Here is a 17,285-nt window from a genome sequence, read left to right on the forward strand (position 1 = left end):
AATTGAGATCAAACCTGCAGACAGACTGGCAGATGACACAGAGCTGGCCTCCCTGCCTCAGTTTTGTCACTGTGTCCAAACATCCAAAAAGGGACAGAACAAGAGAAAAGTAGGTGGAATTTAGGGGATATTTACCTGTGACCACAGGGTTTGGAGCTTGAAAATATTACAACTGGAAAATGAAACTAGGCTATTAATTAGTAGAAGACTGAATCCTATGATGTATTCCATGTAGATATTCTTGATGGTGCTTTAATTGTAACTTTCCTCATTCCTGCATGTCACTTTCCAGAGTCCAGCATGTTTCTGTTCTCTCAGGTCTTGAGATCATGAATGGAACTAAAAACGAGAATCGAAAATGGGAAGATCCAGAGGAGGCAGAAGTGAAGAAGGCCCTTTGGAGAAAGTCTAGTGGCCTTTTTTGCCACCCTGAGACCAAGAGAGACAGGAAGGGTGAGCCTCTGCCGAGAGAGCCACATAGACGTTCTCCAGATGAGCGTGAGGGGACGGCCCCGTCCCAGGACGGGGGGGTCAGCAGACACTCCGTGCTGGAGAGAAGGCCCGAGCAAATCTGAGCAGAGAAACCTGCTCTCAGGGATCTCTCTGTCGCCACCAGCCAGGTGCCAAACTGGAAAAAGCTCCTAAGTGTCAGGAATGTGGGAAAAGCTTTAGTCGAGGTCCTTACCTTGTTCGGGATCGGAAATCCACACGGGAGAAAAGCCGGACAAGTGCGGCGAATGCGGGAAAGGCTTCAGCGAGGGCTCCGACCTCACTGCCCACCTAAGGCTGCACACGGGGGAGAGACCCTACCGCCGTGGGCAGCGTGGGAAAAGCTTCAACCAGAGGTCCGGCCTCGGTGTCCACCGGAGGACCCACACCGGGGAGAAGCCTTACCGGGGCACCGTCTGTGGGAAGAGCTTCAACAACAGCTCCCGGCTCAGCGCTCACGGGCGAGCCCACGCCCGGCGGAGCCCCCACCCGTGCGCGCAGCGTGGGAGAAGCTTCGGCAGCGGCTCCCGCTCCAGTGGCCACCAGAAAACGCACACCGGGGAGAAGCCTCACAACTGCTCTGTGTGAGAGAAGCTTCGCTAAGCTCCGTGCCCCCATCTGCCATCAGGGGGCACACGAGGACGACACCTCACATCGCCGGGAAGGGACACACGGTACGGGGCTGGAGAGCCAACAGGCCAATTCCGGACGTTGACGGGTCTCCTGGAGGTTCTGTCTGCTCGCGGAGGCTTCTGCTAGCCAGTCCCAGGCTCCCAGGCGCAGCAAGAGACTCACAAGTGGACCTCGAGAACCTCGGGCAGGAGTAGCAATCGGCGTGAGAACGCCGAGCTTGCTTTCCCGGTCTGCCTGTGACCCACAGTCCCGTGTCACCGTGGACTTCCATCTGCTCTCAAGAAAGGGGGCTGCGGGGTCCAAAGTCCTGCCAGAAATCGAGGGTAACCGTGTTCCGAACAGAGGATAGGTGGCTAGGGGCCTGGGAAGTATTCCTGGGGCAGGTCGGGGGAGAAATTTTCCCTCATGGGAAGCACATCTCGAAGTTAACCGCCTAGATGTTTCCTAACCCAATAATGACCTGTAGGCATCTGCTTGCAGGAACGTCTACCTCCGAGTCGATCACTGCTGTGTATCCCAGTCACCCAGAGAAGACGGCAATGGCTCAGGCCACCAGGGACTACTACTCTAAGTGACTTAATCTCAGAGCAAGTGTGACACCTGGGTTCCTCTAAGATTTCTCCCATGTATGGCCCCGACCCAGGTTCCTGCTTTCTGGTCTGGTACAGTTAATGGTTACCGCAGTTTCATACGCGTCACTGTTTCTGAAGAAAATAAAGGTGTTTCTCTCTCCGCTCTTGGCCTTTGGTCTGAATTTTCGCCATCAGAAACTTCATCCTCCTGCAGATCCCACAGGGGGATCCAAGGGCGGCGCCCGCTTTGATGCAGTAGGACGTGCAGAGAAGCAGCGGAACCGGGTTGGGAGGGTTTGCACGGTCACCGAGACGGACGGCAGAGCAGTACGGAAAACGGGCACAGGAGAAGGAACGTGGGGTGTGAGGAGCACTAGGAACCAACCGAAAACACTACTTCTGAACAGGCCTAGATCATGAAGCTTCTGTCAAATTTCATGGATAAAACACGGGGAAAGACGGGCACGTTGTCCTGCTTCTTGCCCGTGCACACGAGGCGTTAAGACCTTGTCTAATTACGGTGACTAGGGTCCCGGTCACGGATTCAGACTCTGGGGCGTTGAACAGGAGAAAGAAGGAATATTCTGTCAAAGCCAAAAAGCTGACATGTTTTTTTAATTTTAGTGAACAAGGATGAGGAAAGCAACGCGTGAGAATGTACGTCATGCTCCCTCCAGTTGAGCCTGGCCTGGGCACCCCGCACGTCCTGCACATACTGTCCTCGAGCATGGCCCTTGCGACAGGCCACGCAGGCCAGTTTCCAGAGTCACAGGCTTCGCTCTGGAAGGAAAAACCAAAAACGCCTTCCGAGAGCCTGGGTGAAGGCAAAGAGATGGGCTTCGGTGTGACCCAGTGGACTTGACCAGAGACGCGTGGTGGGGAGGGGGAGACAGGCCGAGGCGGATCGTTCACAGAGGAGCTTTAGAGGCCCACTCAACTTGGGTCTGGTTAAGGGGGAAAGTAGTTAAGGTCCATGGAAACAATGGCGGAGGGCCCAGTGAGGCCTCACAGGCTCCTCCCACTGCAGGGTGTGCTGGGGCCAAGGCATCGGGGGCAACTGCTGACTCCTTGAATTGTCAGAGGTAGAGGTCACCTCCTCCCTCCAACGGTCTCATGCTCCAGTCCGCCGGGCACAGGAAGGAAGACTGTGCGAGAGTTCCAGACCCTGGCCTGTCAGCTACCCCACACAGTCTGGAGGAGACCGTAAGAAGCGGAGAATACATTCATTTATTCATTCATTCGGGAAACATCCGATTCCCTATAACATACCAGGTTATGTAGCAGCCAGACACAAAGCAGTCAGTGGAGCAGACACCGTTTCTTCCAGAATCTCCTCATGAGATCCCTCCAAAGTACCAGCACCAGTGGGCAGCACCACCTAACTCCAACACCCCCACGATGTGACCCAGCTCGGCAGGGCCTGTCTTCCGAGTTGTCGTTAATCCAACCTCCTCCCTATGTTCCCCCAACCCCACGTGGAGCGGCTCTTTCCCTTCCTTCCTTTCACTTCCTACGTCTGACACCTTACTGCCCACCTCCATGGACTAACACGGCCTGATCGCCGCACTCCCACAGGAGAATGAATTTGAAGTAAGTGTACACGAGGTAACACCTCCAAGGCTACAGATCTGCTCTCAGGTGTAGATGACCCTCCTGGTTTGGCTCAGCCCCTCCTAAGACCATGAAGAAGCCGCTGTTCCCCCCTGTATAGGAAATACTGGGACTCTCCGCATGGTTCCTATATCCGTCACTGAAACATCTTAACCACTGACCTCATTTCCTAACGGACAGGATTCTTTTTGCGAGGACTGCTGACCATTCCCATACAGAGGACCCAGTCTTCTCACACCCAGAGAAGCAGGCCAAAGCCCACAGATGCCCTGCTTCCCACTCACCTGCTGTGGTTCCTCAGCTTAAGGAGCCGGATGGGTGGCCAGAGCCAAAGCTGAGCTGGGCCTCTCCGCCTCCTTGCCCCACTTGCCTTTCCTCTTGCCACCTCTTCTGGGCCTCTCCCGTGAGGGGAGTGCCTTTCCAGCCAGTGTGGGAACAGCCGGGGACTCCGGGGACCCCGGGCTGGAGCGTGCCCATTTCACCGCTGACCTCATCACACGCAAACCCTCAGCTTTGCCCATCGTCAGCTCCTGCCTCACAGTCCTGCCGCTCACTCGCATGTGCCCATGGGGGAAGAGCAGAGGGAGGGGAGAGTCTCTGCAGGCTGATCCTGCCGAAGCTGTCACGGAATGAGCCTTTGTGAGGGGAAGACCACATGAAACTGTGAAGCCTACATTCGCAACCGGACATCTGCACCCCGAGCCGCCAGTTTCCCGGTCCCGATTCTGGTCATGACACAACTACAGGGTCATGTCTAGGATGTCACAGGCACTGATAAACTCTCGTCCCTGATCCTTCCTGCCTCTCCCCTTCCGGCCTGAGACTCTGTATCTCACCGTTTTCTTCAAAGAGTTGGGCCCCCTTTGAAGGCCCCATGGCCCGCGCAGTCTGAGAGGAGTTGTGTCTGCTTCTTCTCTTGGGAAAGCCCCTGGCCGTGGGCTTCACGGGCTCTCCTTGTGGGAGAAGCTTTGCGACTCCCCACACAACCACAGGGCTGCCGGCTCTTCTCGGAGCACACACACCATCACCTGGACAAAACCCCATCACTGCCACCTTCCCGTCCCGAGAGAGATCATCCACGGGCCGAGGGAAGAAAGGTGTAGTGTAGATTCCTGGACGGCCAGAGCTAAATTAAAGACGAAAATAAGGAGGCGGTCTGGGTGGCCGGGTAGAACAGAAGGTCAGGAACCCAGAGCCACATCTGGCAGTGGCAGAGAGCACTTCAGAGGCCCATCTGCACAGGGCGGTGCAGGGAAGTCGGTGGCAGCCCCACGCAGAGCCCCGCAGCTGACACCCGGCCGTGCTGCCCTCAGCCCCCAGATGGCCTCGCTCTGGCCCTCTCCCGACCAGAAATCCAGTCACATCCGTCTGCTTCGGGGAGGACACTGAGGACGCAGCCCAAGTTCTCACAGCCTCCTGGGCATGCAGTCCCTGCATCCGAGGGCAGAGGGTTCTTGGGCTCTGTGTTGCCAGCTCGGAGCCTGGAGCCCGCTTCAGATTCTGTGTCTCCCTGTCTCTCTGCCCCTCCCCCGCTCACACTCTGTTTCTCTCTCAAAAATAAACAAACATTAAAAAAATAAAAATAAAGAAAAGCAGCAGCATAATCAGGTTTCTCCAGCTTCTCCCAGATGCCTGTGCCCTCACCTAGGTAGTCTAGGTCCCTCATCTCACTTTCTCTTTACATAATCCCCTTCTCACCGTGATCCCCCAGCTTCTCAGTCCAAATCCTGCACCCGGGTCACTGCCTTCTCTAGGCTTTCTGGATGACACACCCTCACCCAGGCTTGGATGCCCCGTGCAGAACGGTCAGGAATTGCTTCAGCTCCAGAATCTTCTCCTTCAATGCACCCTGGGCTGCTGCCGTGAATAGCTGGGTTCCCAGAGCTGGATGAAAGCCTCCTGAGGCCGAGCTCTTGCTAGTAACTGCAGTCTCAAGAGCTGGCGGGGTAGCTCCAACTCGCCACCCCCTTGGAGGGGTCAGATCTGACATCGGCCATCTGAGAGAATGTGAGCAATACAGAGGAATTCACCCCCAACTGATGGTGAACAGTTCCAACAACCTGGAAGAATCACCTCCAGGGAGGCCTCTCTGTAACAAAGTGTAGTCTGGAAAGAGAAAGAGGTGAATGTGAGACTTCATTTCTACCTGATTCTCCTAGTGTAGCAAGAACAGGACAAATGTCTTCTCCCGTTCAAGTCACGCTGGCATATGACAGAGTGATGCTTAATGGAAACAGCACTGCCTCTGACCACAGGCGGATCTGGTTGCCAGCCCGGCTTCGCTCCATGATGATTGAGGCAAATCATGCATCTTTTCTGTGCCTCTTTTTCTCATCTGAGGATAACAATACCTAAGTTGCAAGAAAGAGAAAAGGGTTAGAAATGCTATTTGTAAAGCATCTTGCTCTGTGCTTAGCACATAGAAGGTGCAGAGTAAATGGTCTGGGGTGGTAGTGAGAGAAACTCCGTCTTACAGGAATTTCTTCAGGGCGCCTGGGTGGCTCAGTCGGTTAAGCATCTGACTTTGGCTCAGGCCATGATCTTGCAGTTTGTGGATTCAAGCCCTGTGTCGGGCTGTCTGCTGACGGCTCAGAGTCCTGGAGCCTGCTTCAGATTCTGTGACTCCCTCTTTCTGCCCCTCCCTTGCTTACACTCTCGATGTCTGTCTCTCTCAAAAAAAACCAAACATTAAAATTTTTTTAAAATGTTAAAGGAATTTCTTTATGACCTATCTCACCAACTGACATGCATTTATAGATTTAATGTCCGTCATTCTCCTGTAAGATGTAAGGTTCTTGGAGAGCAGGGAACGGGTCTGGTCATTGCTGAATCACAGCACCTCCAGTATTGCTTGGAGTGTATAATTATTCTGCAAATGAATGAATGGTTGAGAAAATGTGAGTAAGACTGGTGTCAAAAGAACGGATTAGCTGCCGAGGTGTCAAGTGCTTAAGCATTATGAATATAAAATATGAAAAGTGGTCTTTGTTTCAGATATCTGTCATCGGTCTCTCCTCCTTTTCCACTACTAATGAGCTAAGCGGGATTTCTGAACCTCAGCATTATTGACATCTTGGGCTACACAGGTCTTTATTGTCGGTAAGTGGGTAGGTAGGGGTATCCTGTGCATTACACGATGAACAGCTGTGTCCATGGCCTCCACCCGATGGATGTCAGAGGTACTGCCGAGTTCTGACAACAAAATTGACTCCACTGTTACCAAATTCCTTTTTGAGGCAAAGTCAACCCTGCTTAGGAACCTCTGTCTAGGGACAGATCATCAGACCAGACTGGTGTAAGACTCTTCATCTGTCCTCCTGGTCTTCTACAGAGCAGATCTGGACTTTATTTTCTAAGTTTATATTTATTTGTTGGGGAAGAAAGCACATGACGGGGAGGAGGGGTGGGGGAGGGAGGGAGGAAGAGAATCCCAAGCAGGCTTCAAGCTGTCAGTGTGGAGAGCCTGATGCAGGGCTCGATCTTACCAACTGGTATGAACACCTGAGTGGAAATCAAGGGGCTGACAGTCAAGCGACTGAGCCACCCAAGTGCCCCTGGACTTCTTTACTTTCTACAAATCGAACCCAATTATATAACTACTCTGTCCCTAAGCCCTGGAGACTTCCTGTTGCCACTGGTATAAGGGTTAAATTGTAGTGTAGGGCTAACCTGTAGTTTGAGAGATAGCAGCTTTGTGTTGACACTGTAGCTTGAGAAATAACAGCTTTGTTTTGACACTGAAGGTTAAGAGATAACAGCCTTGCTTTACGCTTGTAAAATACGCTTCCTACTCTTGTAAATTAGGCTTCACCAATTAAGGGAACAAAAGTTCAAAGAAAAGAGCATCAGAGGCATGGTCAAGGAGATCAACTGGTTGCGACTTAACAGCAGAAAGTCTAAAATAATCACCCCATCCCGGAACTGTTTCCAACTCATCTGGGAACTACTTCTTTGTTCTGTTCCCAGGTGATGATAAAACGATGTGGTTGGCTATAAAAACTCTATACCCCAGCTGTTCGAGGCCGCGCTCTGATCAAAAGTGTTGGTCCCGATCGGTCGGCCTTGCCTCTCATTGCAATAAACTTTGTTGTGACTGTCACTGGTGCCCGTAGCATTCTGTTTCAGGAGTCGTGTGGACGCAACACTGGGATAAGCCAAGATCTCTGAGTTTGCAAGGCTTTCCTCAACATTCAAGGCCCAATCTACCCCTCCAGCCTCACTGTCCACTATCCTATATACATTCTCCAACCAGTACAGGTGAACCAGTCCCAGGTCCTAGAACAAACAGACTCTGGGTTTTCTATCCATAGTGCCTTGGTCCGCTAAACACTTCCTGCCTAGAACACTCTTTTCTCAAGGTCCAACCAGGGGAGGAAGGGTAGCTGAGCCTAGAAACATAGAAATGCTCTCAAGGAGAGCACCACCAAAAGGCAGGAAGTCCACAGGATGAGTACCCGCACCGGCACACCACCCCCACCTTCTTGAACCGTCCTCATGCTTTCAACTCTTCGGCCCTGTCTCCGACTCTCTCTCTCCAGGCGCCTTATCTAACTCCACCTAATACCACGATGTTTCTGGCGGGTTTGTCTTCTCCACGAGTTCGAGAGCTGAGGGCAAGGAGTGTGCCTGAGTGGCCTTCTGAGGCAGTAGGGCCTCGGGGAACGAATGTTTTCTCAGCGTAAATCGCAAGGACAAGAGGCTCAGGGCCTTTCAAAGGCCTCTCCCCTGGGAAACGTAGGGACGGGGACCCCGAAGGGAGACGCGCTGGCACGCCGGCTACCTCGTCCCCACGCCTCCCCAGAGGGGCGAGGTCCCGGAACACGGCCAGTCGGCGTCTTCGCGTCCCGACACCCAGGTCGGGAGATGACAGCTATGGGGAGACGCAGGAGCAGCAGCGCCGGGGACCAGAGGAACAGGAAAAGTCAGCTTCACAGGAGCCACTCACCGGCCACGCCACCTTTTCCCCCCGCGCGCTGACCCAGAAGCTGCCGCGGGGCATGCCGGGACTTCCTGAAGCCGGGACGCAGGCGCAGGGGCTCAACCCGAAAAGAGCGGGACAGAACACGCAAGCGCGGCCTAAAGGATAGTTCGATTTCTCTGGTTTCCGCCTTCTGCTAATGGACAGCAGTCCTCACCAGTAAATGGACAGGATCCTCTTGGCGTCAAGCCCTGGGACCAATCACGCTTTTGGAGAGAACCGGGCCCTTGTTAAGGCTCTCCTATTGGTTGCTGTTAAGTGGGTCCCGTGCTTCTGCTTTTTGACTTGGATGGGTTCTCCTTCCAACACTGGTGTTGCTCAGAGCGCTTTACAGATGTGACAGCGACAGTAGTAAGAAAAAAAAAAAAAAAAGTCACGCTAGCGGTATGCTAAGGCACAGTTGTAAACACGTTCATACTAAGTAATCCTAACAACCATCCTATTGTCTCGGAAAGGGTTGTTAACATTAGGCAGGGAGACATAAAGGAACTTCAGGGAGGCAGGATGCACCTACAAGTGGGAGCCTGAAGAAGGGGCAGCGGAGTTTGAGAAAAGAGGATAAGGTGAACATATTCCGGACCTGCCTGGGCTGGATGCCGTGCGTGGAGTCCCACAAACTTTCTGATGTTCCAATAAAAAGCCAGGGACCCAGTCAGGACCCCTCTCACTCTCGAGAGCTCTATACTTGCCCTCAATAAACTCTATCACTTTGCTCACTCCCTGGTCCACGAGATTCATTCTTCGACTCCATGAGAGATAAGGACCAGCGTCTCTCCCACCCTCCTGTAACACTATGAAGTCAATAGTATTACTATTTTCATCCTCTAGAAGGGGAAACCAAAGACAGTTTTCAAGCGACTGTCTACTGACAGAAATAGGACCAGAACCTGCTTCCAACCCAGTGATATCTTCCCTGTTTCATATCTTAATATTCCACGAGTACCAATCATTGTCGTATTAAAAAGAAATCTCCCCATTCCTTATTTCCCAAGCAACATTCTCTCTCTACAGAGGAAATAACTGTTACTTGTGTGTTTATCTTCCTGTACCTTCATATGCAATTTTGCCCATTTACTTTATCTTGAAGGTTTTCTATTTCAATATATCGAACTCATCTTTCATTTTTAGGCCGTTGCGTTTAGTTATATACCATAATATATTCAATCCTTAATCATTACTTCTTTGATAGACATTGAAACACTTTCCTAATTTTCACATGTGTGTGTTATTCTAGATCGGAATATTCCGAATATGTTTTGAAGAGGGAGCTGATGGGTTGAGATGCTGAGTGTGTGGGAAAGAACAATGGTCTGTCTGTGTTTTCTGGCCCTTTCATCCATCCATCATTTATGGAGGCACCTTGAAGGATTAGCACTCCATCAGGATATAAATGGAGGGAGGTGTTATATGATATACACTGATAAACCTTCTTAGGGAAAGCATTCCACTATGATTAAGAATAACACACACGGGAATGCATACCGGTGCAACCACTCTGGAAAACAGGGTGAAGGTTCCTCAAAAAATTAAAAATAGATCTACCCTATGACCCAGCAATAGCACTGCTAGGAATTTACCCAAGGGATACCGGAGTGCTGATGCATAGGGGCACTTGTACCCCAATGTTTATAGCAGCACCTTTCAACAATAGCCAAATTATGGAAAGAGCCTAAATGTCCATCAACTGATGAATGGATAAAGAAATTGTGGTGTATATACACAATGGAATACTACTTGGCAATGAAAAAGAATGAAATATGGCCTTTTGTAGCAACGTGGGTGGAACTGGGGAGCGTTATGCTAAGTGAAATAAGTCATACAGAGGAAGACAGATACCATATGTTTTCACTCTTATGTGGATCTTGAGAAACTTAACAGAAGACCATGGGGGAGGGGAAGGAAAAAAAAAGTTAGAGAGGGAGGGAGCCAAACCATAAGAGACTCTTAAAAACTGAAAATAAATTGAGGGTTGATGGGGGGTGGAAGGGAGGGGAAAGTGGGTGATGGGCATTGAGGAGGGCACCTGTTGGGATGAGCACTGGGTGTTGTATGAAAACAATTTGACAATAAATTTCATATTAAAAAATAAAATCCAGATTCCTAAGAACCCCTAAACATAGTAAACCAGACTCTACGAATGGAGCTTGGAAATATGAATTTTAAGTAGGGCAATTACATAATTCATTGCCCAAACTGTGACCCTTTTAGGGAAAGGGGGCACTATTAATTATGTTGTAAAAATTGTCATACACCTAGAAGAGTCATAAATTTTATTTTACCGTGATGTGTGAGAATCACTGGCCAAGGTCCTAATCCTTTCATGGTGAGACCCGGGTATCTTCCCTCCTTTAATTAATTCTCTCACAGGCCACAACAAGGACAAGGCCCTGAGCTGATGGGCTGAGCCAGCGGCTACATTGTTGCCATTAGGGTGAGCAGAAGTAGAAGCTGGCCAAGAGTGTGAGAGCAAGGACAGCTGGTGTCCTAGCTAGGTCCTGGCCCACATGACCTCCTGCTACCTTGAGAGATGCTGACTGTGGTCACCACAAATGAAGCTGACAGGACTAGTCCTGGTGGCCCCTTGAACGACCAGGCTCTTCTCACCCAGAGAAGACTTGAAGGTGACTGCAGTCACACAAATTATGCCCCATCTAAATTGGTGGGAAAGAACACGTGTGTTAAGTCAGACAGCCCAGAGCCAACAATAGCCACCTAGGGAGACGTGACACCCTGCCATCTGCCACGTGTCCAGTGTGGCATTGCAGCCTCCAGTTCCTGTGGCTGGACTATTGTATAAAAAAAAAAAAAAGAAAAGAAAAGAAAAGAAAAAAGAAAAAAAGAATAACACCCAGCAAGGGTGCCTGGGTCGCTCAATCGGTTAAGCCTCCTGCTTTGTCTCAGGTCATGATCTCAGGGTTCGTGAATTCCAGCCTGGGTTAGGGCTCTGCACTCATGGCTTGGATCCTGGAGCCTGCTTCAGATTCTCTGTCTCTGTCTCTGTCTCTGTCTTTCTCTCTGCCCCTACCCACTTGTGCTCTCTTTCTCTCTCAAACATAAATAAGACATTATAGAAAAATTTTTAAATATAACACTGAGCGGTTTTCACTAAGCACTCCCATAAATGATCTATTTGATCCTTACAATGTTCCTGTCCGCTATTCTATTCATTTCGTCGATGATGAAATTGAGTGCTGGAGAGATCAGATCCACTATCATATCTCATTTGCACAGTACAGCAAAATGCCCAAGCGTCTTGGTTCCTAGCGTCATGAACTTTCTAAGGTATGCTGCTGCCTCTCTATTCAGAGGGCAATGTAACTAGAGCACTACAATGACAGAAAGGAGAGAGATAACAGAGTCTGATCTGGGAAAAAACGACGACAGAGCAGTGCTTCCCTGTAGCTCTAGTCACATGTCTCCTCAGCCACCTAGAAATTTCTTTAGTGCACTCTTAAGGTCCATGTTCCTTACGCTGTAGATAAGAGAGTATGAGTGTATGTTAAGAACAGGAGAGGGGCGGCTGTGTGGCTCAGTCGGATGAACGTCCGGCTCTTGATTTCGGTTCAGGTCATGTTCTCATGGTTCGTGAGTTAGAACCCTGCTCCAGGTTCTGTGCTGAGGGTGCGGAGCCTGCTTGGGATTCTCTCTCTCTCTCTCTCTCTCTCTCTCTCTCTCAAAATAAATAAACTTTAAAAAAAACAACAGGATAATGGGGCATTTGGCTGGCTCAGCCAGCAGCGTATGTGACTCTTGGTCTCAGGGTTGTGAGTATGGGCCCCATGTTAGCGTAGAGGTTACTTTAAGATAGAATATTTTGGGGGGCATCTGGGTGGTTCAGTTGGTTGAGAGTCTGACTGCAGCTCAGGTCATGATCTCATGGTTCATGAGTTCAAGCATCAGGCTCTGTGCTGACAGCTTGGAGCTTGGAGCCTACTTCTGATTCTCTGTCTCTCTCTCTCTCTCTCTGCCCCTCCCCAGCTCATGCTCTCTCTCTCTCTCAAGAATAAATAAACATTAACAAAATAAAAAAATAAATAAAATATGTTTTAAAAAGAACAGGATAAAGATAAGGAAATTGGTCCAACCAAGGAAGTAGCTGTTCTTAGGAGAGATTTAATTAGACATGACTATCCCATAGAGAATTCCTGTACCACTTGTGGGATATACAGGTTTCTAAAGCTTTGCTCCCCTAGTCCCTGGCTTAGAAGATCTTGGCCAGCTTCTGTAATGTAGATATGGTTGACAAGGGTCAGTCATATGGAGACCAGTAGGATGATGATTGTTGTCACAAAAACTTTGACCTTTTAAAAAATTTTATTTTATTTTATATTATTTTAGAGAGAGAAAGAGAGAGCACATGAGCAGAGGAGAGGGGCAGGCCAAGGGAGAGAGTCCCAAGCAGGCTCACCTCAGCGCAGAGCCCCCAGGTGGGGCTCAGTCCCACAACCCTAGGGTCACAACCTGAGCCAAAATCAAGACTCAGACACTGAAATGACTGTGCCACCCAGACGCCCCAAGACTTTAAACGTTTGAAACCTTTATGGCCACATATGACTTCATCCAGGCAGGCATGTCATAAAGGAAATGATCAACCATGGTGCTGCTCACAGAGGAACAGCTATAGCGTGGCAGGCATCTGAAATAGGGAGTCACCAAAAACATTCTGCAAGGCCATGGGGCACTTTGGTCAACCAGTGGGTGAAGAGCCTGAGTCTTGATTTCGGCCCAGGACATGGTCTCATAGTTGTGGGATCGAGCCCTGCATTGGACTCTGTGATGAGAGTGAAGACTGCTTGGGATTCTCTCTCTCTCTCTCTCTCTCTCTCTCTCTCTCTCTCTCTCTCCCTCCCTATCTCTCTGCTCCTCCCCTCTCTCCTGAAGAAATACAAATAAAATTTTAAAAATTATAAAACTAACACAACATTTTGCAAGGCCAGAGTTGCCAACTTCAAGCAGTCACACCACTGCTTGACCACAACACAGCGGAGGACCAACAGACGGCAATCCGTGGCCGTGGCTATCACTGACGAGAGGATGCTCTCAGAGGAGGTGAGGGACAGGACAAAAAAAGAAAGAAAATCACCTATAGTCTTCCGGTATATTCGTGTGTGTCTCCGAGTTTTCTGGTGTTCTGGGATCAACATTTTTGTAATTATCCAAATGACATAAAACGTCTTGCATGGCTGCAGAAGTTTTTGTGGTTCACATGTTTCTGTAACTTTTCACTACACATCTCACTTGTGATATTCATCCAAGTAGGTGCATATAGGGCTCCTTTATTTTTATTGCTGGGTAATATTCCGCTAAATGACTGCCGCATTCATTCATCTATTCTGTTAGCGGACATTTGGGCTGTTTCAGGATTTTATTATAAACAATGCTGCCGTGAACATTATTGTACCTGTAAACAGGTGTATTTTTTAAGACTTTATCTAGGGTGTGTCCCAGAGAAATAGGTCTTTGGTGTGTAACATCCTCAACTTTACTAAATAATGCCAAAGTGGTTGTACTAGTATCCCCCTCCTCCAGCAGTATTTAAAAAGTGCTAGTTCAGGGGCGCCTGGGTGGCTCAGTCAGTTAAGCATCTGACTCTTGGTCTTGGCTCAAGTCATGATCTCATGGTTTTGTGAGTTCGAGTCCCACATCAGGCCCCACGCTGACGGTGCAGAGCCTGCTTGGGATTCTCTGTCTCCTTCTCTCCGCCCCTCTTTCACTCACGCTGTCTCTGTCGCCCTCAAAATAAATAAACTTTAAAAAAAACCGCTCCTAGTGGGAGCACCTGGGTGGCTCAGTCAGACGACCATCTGACTCTTGATTTCAGCTCAGGTCATGATACCAGAGTGATGGAATCAAGCCCCGGGTCGGGCTCCTCTCTCTCCCTCTGTCCCTCTCCCCTGCTTGCACTTCCTCTCTCTCTCTCCACATCCCCCCCCCCTCAAAAAAAAAAAAGTTCCTGGTGTTTTCATATCATTATGAATTCTTGGTATTTTCAGTCTTTTAAATATCTACCAACCAGAATTAATAAAACAGTATTTCATTTTGGCTGTCACTTGAACCCCTGATTCCTAATGAAATTTGTTATGTTTTCATATATGATCAAAAAATTATGTTTCAGACAATTAGGAACTGAGACCTCAAGTATTGCTCCCATTCTCTAGGGATGCTTTCCCTGTCCTGATTGCCATCTGTCATTTCGTTCTCTGTACAGCTCTGAGTCATCTACCCCTCACATTTGGCCCTTTGTCAACTGTTTCCCCTCTTTCTTGTCTGCTTCTCCCTACACACAAAGCTTGGGCCCAACACTCTTGGTTTGTTTTTCAAAAGAGGGTTCATATGAGGCTTCGCTGGAGCCTGAGAATAATGAGACTACAGCACAGAAAACGGAAATCAAAATCGGAGAGCATTCCCTTCTCATTATTGGACATTGCTTTTACAGGGGTCCCCCCACTGATCATGTTTTTGGTTTTTGCCTGACACAACGTTAATGGGGTCTAAGCATCTTCTGCAAGAGAAGCGTCCCTTTCGAGGCATCTGGGTGGTTCAGTCAATTAAGTGTGGGATTTGTGATTCCAGCTCAGGTCATGATCTTGTGGTGGTGACATCGGGCTCTGCCCTGACAGAGCAGGGCTTGCTTGGGATTCTCTCTCTCTGTCTGTCTCTCTCCTTGCCCCTCCCTTGCTCACACTCTCATAGTAAATAAATAAAAACTTTTAGGGGTGCCTGGGTGGCTCAGTCGGTTAAGCATCCGACTTCAGCTCCGGTCATGATCTCATGGTTCATAGGTTTGAGCCCCACATCGGGCTGTGTGCTGACAGCTGAGAGCCTGAAGCCTGCTTCAGATTCTGTCTCCTTCTCTCTCTGTCCTTCCCCTGCTCAGGCTCTCTCTCCCAAAATAAATAAATAATCATTAAAAATTTTTTTGAAGTAAAAACTGTTTTTAAAAACCTCTCTTTTTAAATTTAATATCTTCACTCTCCTTGTCTCAATCCCCTAATTCTCCCACCAGAAAAACAAAAGAAGTTAATATACTCTCTTTGAGATATGTATTACCTTACCAATAGTAATAAGGACACTTAGGGTCCAGAAATAGGCTTCTAAATACCATTTGAGATAAACAGCTGGGCTAGGGAAAGGATAATACAAGATGAGCATCGAATAGCTTGTGGTTCCAGAAAGGAAAAAGTGCTCAAATAATTTGGGGAAAAGTCAGAAAAACAAAAGTTTGAATGGACTTCCACTAATCAGATAGCAGACAATATAATAATAGTAATACATTACAAACTACTGAATAAAATAGGAAACCTTGATTTTGTAACGTGTAAATAAATGAATACACTGAATTTCATTAGTAACAGGATATTTACACGGTTTCAAATTACTTCACCATTAAAGTTACTAATTATAAAAGGAACAGATAAAATACAGGAAGAGCCTGGCAGACACCATTTTCACTTAAGATGATTCCAGTAATGTCATTAGCAATGGGACACATTGAAACATACATGATCTTAGTTGGCTCAGGCTGCCATAACAAAATACCATAAACAGTGACTTAAACAGGAATTTACTTTCCCATGTTTCTATAGGCTGGAAAGTCAAAGATAAGGGTTCTGGGAGGATTAGGTTTCTGGTGAAGGCTCTTTCCTGGCTTGCAGATGAACACTTTGTTCACGCGTGGTATTTTCTCTGAGTGGGTGTGGATAAAGGTCTCTTCTTTTCTTCCTCGTTTAATAAAGTCACCAATTTTATCGGATTAGATGCTCACCTAATTACCTACCTCTAATTAACTCCTAAAGGCCATATCTTCAAAGGCAGTCACATCGGGGTCAGGGCTTCAAGGTATGAATTTGGGGGTGGAAGGACCCAATTTAGTCCATAGAAACACCTGATAGGACACAAAGAAGGCAACATCACTGCTGTGGTTTCCTGACAGAGAAGCAAAACTTGAATCTAATTATGAGGAAGCATGAAGCTCAAATTGAGGGATGTTTATAAAATAAGTGGCTAATGATCTTTAAAGTGTCAACGTTGTTTATGTCAATAAAAGACTGAGGAACCATTTCAGACTGACAAAGACTAAAGAAACGTGATGGGGCTCCTGCCTGGCTCAGTCAGAAGAGCATGTGACTCTTGATCTTAGGGTTGAATTCAAGCCCCATGTTGGGTGTAGAGATTACTTAAAAATAAACTATATTTTTTTAATATTTTAAATATTTATTTTATTTTATTCTTGAGAGAGAGATACAGAGTGTGAGTGGGAGAGGGGCAGAGAGAGAGGAAGACACAGAATCTGAAGCAGGCTCCAGGCTCTGAGCTGTCAGCACAGAGCCCGACGCGGGGCTCGAACTCACAGACTGTGAAATCATGACCTGAGCCGAAGTCGGACGCTTAACCAACTGAGCCACCCAAGCGTCCCCAAAATAAAAAAGCGTCTCTTTTAAAAAGAGAGAGGTAAAAAAAAAAAAAAAATAGAGATGTGACAACTAAATGCATATATAAATGTTAACAACATCTTCTTGCTATGATAGACCTTACTGGGCCAACTGGCAAAAGCTGAATGGTCTGAGGATTAGATGTCAGGTGTTAATTTTCATTGAGTAATTCTGATGGCTCTTGTGTGGTCCCATAGGATTGTGTTCCTGTTTCTTGGAGATACACATTAAGATATTCAGGGAGGACAGAATTTCAAGTTGTCAGTGCACTCTCAAATGATTCCTTTGTATTGTGCTTTCAACTTTTCTGTGACTACTTGTTTTAAAAAAAATGTTTAAAATAGCACAACCCTTGTAGTCAAGAGTATGTGTGTTTGATTCCCACCCCTCCACTGTGTCATCTTTAGCCCTCAGGTTTCCTCTTGTGTTCCAGTGTCCTCATCTTATAATAGGGACACTATAGGTTGCTGTGAGGAGTAAATGAGTTGATTCTCGTTAAACAGGTTAGATCATTATCTAACACATGGTAAGTCCTAAGTTAGCCATCGGTGTTATAGTCAAATGAACGGA

At 48.1% G+C, this 17,285-nt stretch overlaps 1 protein-coding gene across 11 annotated transcripts in view; it reads right to left on the reverse strand.

Annotated features, from left to right (window-relative positions):
• The window catches only part of ZNF75A (zinc finger protein 75A), a 61,574-nt gene that overhangs the window by 28,737 nt on the left and 15,552 nt on the right, over window positions 1-17,285 (reverse strand). Inside the window, exon 8 of one of the 11 annotated variants that reach the window (XM_078440174.2) lies at window positions 13,876-16,168. The exons of the other annotated variants lie outside the window; for them this stretch is intronic. Coding sequence (XP_078296300.1) covers window positions 16,152-16,168 — 17 coding nt within the window. The 3' untranslated portion in view covers window positions 13,876-16,151. Of the gene's footprint in view, window positions 1-13,875; window positions 16,169-17,285 lie in introns of those variants that run through there. 11 annotated transcript variants of the gene reach the window in all.

The sequence above is a fragment of the Panthera onca genome, chromosome E3, assembly GCF_046562875.1.
Source record: "Panthera onca isolate mPanOnc1 chromosome E3, mPanOnc1 haplotype 2, whole genome shotgun sequence".
Classification (NCBI taxonomy): Eukaryota; Metazoa; Chordata; class Mammalia; order Carnivora; family Felidae; genus Panthera; species Panthera onca.